The sequence below is a fragment of the Limulus polyphemus genome, unplaced genomic scaffold, assembly GCF_000517525.1.
Source record: "Limulus polyphemus unplaced genomic scaffold, Limulus_polyphemus-2.1.2 Scaffold429, whole genome shotgun sequence".
NCBI classification, from domain to species: Eukaryota; Metazoa; Arthropoda; class Merostomata; order Xiphosura; family Limulidae; genus Limulus; species Limulus polyphemus.
Window position 1 is genome coordinate 80,175 of NW_013666039.1, and position 3,851 is coordinate 84,025.

The following is a 3,851-nucleotide window of genomic DNA, read 5'->3' on the forward strand; positions in this document are numbered from 1 at the left end:
TCCTGAAAGTAACAATCTGATCGCTCTAGCTACAGCTAACCCAACTCCTGAAAGTAACAATCTGATCGCTCTAGTTACAGTTAACCCATCTCCTGAAAGTAACAATCTGATCGCTCTAGCTACAGCTAACCCAACACCTGAAAGTAACAATCTGATCGCTCTAGTTACAGCTAACCCAACTCCTGAAAGTAGCAATCTAATCTCTCTAGTTAGCCCCCCCCCGCTTGAATCCTGGTTTCGATAACCGTGGTGGGCAGAGCATAGATAGCCCATTTTGTAGCTTTGTGCTTAATTACAAACGAACAAACTCTCTAGTTACAGCAAACCCAACTCATGAAAGTAACTATCTAACATCTCTAGCTACAGCTAACTTAAATACTTGAAAGTAACAATAAACGGCTAATCCAAACACCTGAAGCTAATAACTAAATATCTGATTTTGACTTTTGAATCTAATAGTTTCAAAAACATGGTTATAGTAATTCTTGAAATATTGAAGTTAGAATTATTCTGGCACATAAGGGTGGATTTTTTTTTTTTTGGAAGAAGAATATGTACTTTTGTTTTGCTATAAAGCAGCTTCAAAATATATTTTTTTTATTCTTTAATAGTGTTATAGTTTGTTATTGTTGCGAAAATGTAATGAAAAAAAGTAATAAAAGGTCTGTTATCAGTACTCTGTAATTATTCATTTTGTCAACTGCACTTAATTTCTTATGACTCCATAAAACGAACACCACTGTATGCGTATATATAACGGAAAATACCCATAATACAAGTGTCCACATATTTAATGTTTTAGTTTTTAAGAAGATAACACAATTTTTATAATTTGGTAAATCACCAATAGATGGCGAATTACAACTACTTTTTATGCTGTTTATCTTTAGTAATAAAAGATGGCGCCCCAGTAACACATCAGTGTTACCATTAAATACCATGTACTTTTCGATATAATTGAATAACTTTTTTATGTATTTATATACAATTAGAAAAACAGCTAGGGGATAAGTTTAATTTTTTTAGTATTTTATGAAGTTAAAACCCAAAAATTGCGTAACGATTTGCATATGCAAATATTATTTCTGCATCACAGAAAATGCCTCAGGTAATATATTAGGCAAGTGGAAAGAAAATTATCGCTTACAATAACGTTCACTCTCGTTCCCTGTAGTCACTGACAGCTGTCCAACAAAGTCATCATAAAAAATATTTTCTACAGTCACTTAAACATTAACTTTGTCCTCTAGGCAACAGAATAAAAATTCACTCGTTATTTTATTACAAGTTACAACTTTTACAGCAAGGAAGATTATTTTTTAGAACAGTTATGACTTTTCGATCACTGGTGCGATCATTCTCAAGTACACAAATTAGAGAATGATGGTACCAGTGATCGAAACGTGGTTCCTTTTTTTAAAAATAACCTTCCTTACTCTTAAAGCTATATTATGTAATAAAATTATACTTAATCACTAAGTAAACTCAAAACGAAATAATAAATTCACTTGTTGTTTGGTTTTTCTTGAAAACGAGCGAAAATGGAATAGTGCTGCCATCTATTGACTAGGATCATTAACACTACACTCTGAATCTAGTTTTTACAAGTACTTTACTTACAAATAAAGTGCCCACTGCTGGACCAACGAAGCTGAAGATGAAGTAATTATCAGATCGTAACCAACAATAATCGTTTGTTCCGTAACTCTGCGGATCTATTACTGCTGAAACTGCAACAATTACTGTTGGTACACCGTAAGCCATGACGTAGTACCAAATTGCTCGGGTTTTTTCCGAGTCGTAAACTTCCATTAATAGCACGTACAAGTGAAATCCGTCCAGAAACATCCAGACAGACACCACCAAAAAGAAATAATGAAGTAACCCTGCAATTAGGCCACACAGTGTTTGAAGATGTGTCTGGTTAACGCCTGCAGCAAAAACCAGTTCAGCCACCAGGAGGCACAGGCAAAGGTTTTTGTGGATAATAGTTCGGTCCGTTTGAGATCCCCTTAAAAAATGTAAAACATAACATGAGTTTATTATACAGGATATTATATGAATCTGTAAGTCATTTTTCATATAATTTTGGGCCTGATCAATATAGTTAGATTATTTTAATCAGATGATCTAAATAACAACAAAATTATTTTACACAATTCAATATATATATATATATATAATACATTTGTTACACATAGAGGTGCAGTATTAATCGTAAAACTTCCATTAATACCTACTATCAGAGACCCACAAAATATTTTGCTGTGAAATTAGTATCTTTATTACAACAGTACTTTTTTAAATAGAAAAATTATAGAATAATACAAATGAATTATAATGGTGGACACCGAAATGTGTAAATCCACTTGTATATAGGCCGTACTTTATAAAACTTTAACTTATGTCAGGCCTAAGTTCGATAAAGAGCTAAATTTACACTGTAACCTGTGTACGTTTTTTACTTTAGTTTAGTTAGGACTAAACTTTACTTTACTTAATACTATCGATAAATAAACTTCAAAAGTTAACCTAGGACCTAATGTCAGACCTTTTTGAAAACTTTAAGTTTTTAGTGTTGTTGTACATAAGGGTTAGTAAAATATATTTAATCCGCCTTTTGTTGCTATTCCTTCATTCATAGAGCAGTTGTAGTGACTTATTAACTGAACTTTGCACCTCTCTGCCGCAGGCAGGCTGGTTGTTGTCAAGTGCATAATGCGCCTGCGCGGTTTTTGTTGAGTAAAATTCTTACTGCGCATGCTTATAATGCGTACTTACAAGCAGAATTATAGTATGATAAGTGCATTATTAACGCTAGTCTACGCTTACTTGTCTTAACACACATTAGAGTAACAGACTGTTTGTGTAAAGTTAAGCCTACAGACCTTCACAAATACAATTGTCATTTTGACTGTAATGCTAAGCCTACACAAGGTAAACATAAGTGTAATTTCATTGTAACACTATGCCTATTTACTGTCACACAGAATTGATCTTGTAAGTACGACTAAGCCTACTTACCCTAAAATATAGAGACACGCTGTACTTATCAGAAGAAATATCACACAGAGGGCGCAGCCTAGTGACGTCACCAGTTGTTTGGTAAATTGTTTGGCAGAGGGGTACTGAAAAATAATTCGATTATTCTTAATAATAATACATTTCCCAACTAAATCAAGAATAACGAAAACTCTTTTTATCTGTACTTCAGTCTAATAACTGGGGCGGTTTTCAACGACAAATAATACGATTTTGAAGGAACACCACAATTCTAACGATTTTGAAAAGCGAACTAAGAAAGAGAAATGAATTTAAAGAGTTATTATGAATAATCCAGTTTACTTCACCTGAATATTTACCTAAAAAAAAAACACTCTGTGAAGCTTGGAAAGTCAGCTCACCCAACTAAACCATGCACTAATAAGCTATGATAGAACACTCACCTGTATGGGCTTCACTTCCATCATCAAGGCAAAGTTGGTTACGTGGTTACAAGCACAAGTTGTATGTGAAGAGTTCGAACTTAATGTCCAACATCCATCTCTGGACCACTTTCTAGAAATATACATATTTTAGTCAAAAACAGAAGAAATCAATAAAGACTAATGTATGTAATGTGCCAACTGTCTGAAGCAAAAAATAAATTATAACTACTTAGAGTACCGTCCCCTGGACGGAAGTTATGAAAATTCGTGATTAATGAAAGGTTATCTTAGGACATGAAAAGTTGCTCCCCTTATATGTAACTGCAAAATGCAAAACTGAAATTTTGGTATGTATCTCTCCACAGACCCAATAAACCTCCATTATCAACTTTGGTGAAGATCCATCTACAGGGGGGGGGGGGG

At 33.7% G+C, this 3,851-nt stretch overlaps 1 protein-coding gene across 1 annotated transcript in view; it reads right to left on the reverse strand.

The window, feature by feature from the left end:
• LOC106458205 (latrophilin Cirl-like) overlaps positions 1–3,851 on the reverse strand; it is a 107,766-nt gene that overhangs the window by 10,453 nt on the left and 93,462 nt on the right. Inside the window, exons 12-14 of the mRNA XM_013917681.2 lie at positions 3,447–3,558; positions 3,025–3,128; positions 1,621–2,011 (exon numbers count right to left, since the gene is read on the reverse strand). Coding sequence (XP_013773135.2) covers positions 1,621–2,011; positions 3,025–3,128; positions 3,447–3,558 — 607 coding nt within the window. The remainder of the gene's footprint in view (positions 1–1,620; positions 2,012–3,024; positions 3,129–3,446; positions 3,559–3,851) is intronic.